General features: G+C 37.9%; 1 protein-coding gene across 1 annotated transcript in view; it reads right to left on the minus strand.

Annotated features, from left to right (window-relative positions):
• Positions 1 to 2,025, minus strand: part of LOC108632730 (venom allergen 3) — a 4,729-nt gene extending 2,704 nt beyond the window's left edge. Inside the window, exons 1-2 of the mRNA XM_018037474.2 lie at positions 1,370 to 2,025; positions 1,171 to 1,252 (exon numbers count right to left, since the gene is read on the minus strand). Of these exons, the coding sequence (XP_017892963.2) occupies positions 1,171 to 1,252; positions 1,370 to 1,381 (94 nt within the window). The 5' untranslated portion in view covers positions 1,382 to 2,025. The remainder of the gene's footprint in view (positions 1 to 1,170; positions 1,253 to 1,369) is intronic.
• Positions 2,026 to 2,041: the final 16 nt, after the last annotated feature.

Genomic DNA, 2,041 nt, shown 5'->3' on the forward strand with positions numbered 1-2,041 from the left:
ATACTATAGCGATCGAAAGTTGTTGCTTCATTATGCATGTAGTCTAAGAACCTTGCTATACCGACGGTCCCTTTCCCCCGGGCAACTCGCCGGAAAAGTTGGCCAGGAATCAGCTTTAACGACGTTCCCCACTGTCTTGCAACTTTCGTTCCGCGCCGTATTCTTTCCCCCTAATAACTTTTAGCACCCCGACGCGGAACCGGCGCGAATGCAAATTTCACCGAGCGTGGAGCGTCGCGCGGGATCGGCAATCGAATTTCCTCGTTCCATTTCCTACGGAATTTCTCCCCGCTACCTTTTTACCACCCCGACGTTAACAAACACAATTCCTATTCGAACCGTTAATTCCGCGACTGGCAACGTGCGTCGATTAACCGAATTTCAGTCTCGCTTCGACTTATCAATCGTGGTTTGCATTTATTTTATTATTAATAAAAAATGAATTTATTGTTTGACTGTTGCGAGTTAGAATCTTATTTTGATGTTGATTCTAAGGTTTAATTGAAGCTGCTAATTGGATACGAAACCCGTAATTGGCAGTGAGATTAATTCGCAGAAAGGAAATCGAGTAACTGGACAAGCGCATTGTGTCGCGTCGCATCGAACACGCTATTTTTATCGTGTTCGAATCGATGTTCACGAAACGTGATAGATTCCAATTTTCCGCCAGGTAAATAATGTACGATCTGAATTATTCATGAGCCGCTCGGCGGCCGCTCACAGCTGGACGAAAACCGGAGCAATAAACTTGTCTCTCGCTTCTTCCTCTTCGCTTCCTTTCTCTTCTTCCATTCTAATTGCGTACACGAGTATTGTTCGTCTTTATTTAGACCCCTGTTTCCTGTTCTTTGTCACGATTAATGTAACATTTACAAATTACTGGGAGAAATAAAAATGTTACATGTTAATAAGTTGCTCGAAACTATTGTTTTATAGGAATTAATGAAAGAAATATTATATATAAAAAAATTAATTGATTTATTTATTGATTAATTATTTATTTCGTTGATTATTTCCAACGAACAGAAATATTATAAATAAAAAAATTAATTGATTTATTTATTGATTAATTATTTATTTCGTTGATTATTTCCAACGAACAGAAATATTATAAATGAAAAAATTAATTGATTAATTATTTATTTCGTTGATTATTTCCAACGAACTTACCAACGTTCCTTAAGTTGTCGTGGACCTCTGCGCACCTGTTGGCCCACCTCTGAGCAACTGCAGCCAATTCGTCGTCCCAGACCTACGAAAAAAAACACGTTATCTCTCATTTCCAGCGCTCGGGGGAGAGAAAAAAAAAAAATCGAGGGACTTCGAGAAGTGAAGCTGAAGAGGCGTGAGAATTGGATAAGCAGCTCACCATTTCCCTCATGTTAGCAGCGCCAGGTTGCCCGTGAATCTGTCCAAGTGCCACGAGCTGTCTCAGCCGATTATGCTCGTCTAAGATCGCCTGCTTCTCCTCGCAGGATAATCCTATAGATCCTGCAACCCAGATTCAACAAGTTGGAGAGACGAGGATTGAACGATGCTTTTAAACGAATTTCAACGCTCAAGACGAATTTTAACTTGCACAATTTAAATAGTTCACACATTGTTCGGTGAATACGGAGACTCTCGTCGTGGCTGAAGGATTCTTGGGATACTTGGATGATGTACGACATGAACGGGTCAAGGATGATTCTTTCTTTGAGACAAATTCGTTTCTAGGAATCTACAGAATGTAATGAAATTTTTGAAGGTATAAAATTTCGATAAATGTGAAAAACATTAGATTTTTTTTTAAGTTTCACACTGTTGCCCTTTAATTAATGCATTGGCGACTGAATTTATGTATGTAAGGAAGTCTACTTTCTTAAAAATAGTTTAAATATTCTCGAAATATTCTCAGATCATTGTGAAGTGCATTGAAGATCGAAGATCATTGATAATACAGGAAAGGGTGATAAGAATATTGTATAAAAATATAAAAAGTATTATAGAAGAATTTTATCAAAATATTAAAGAATAGACATTAAATGCAGTTTCTTTATTT

This window comes from Ceratina calcarata, unplaced genomic scaffold (genome assembly GCF_001652005.2).
Source record: "Ceratina calcarata isolate Rehan_Ccalc_2016 unplaced genomic scaffold, ASM165200v1 scaffold170.2, whole genome shotgun sequence".
NCBI classification, from domain to species: domain Eukaryota; kingdom Metazoa; phylum Arthropoda; class Insecta; order Hymenoptera; family Apidae; genus Ceratina; species Ceratina calcarata.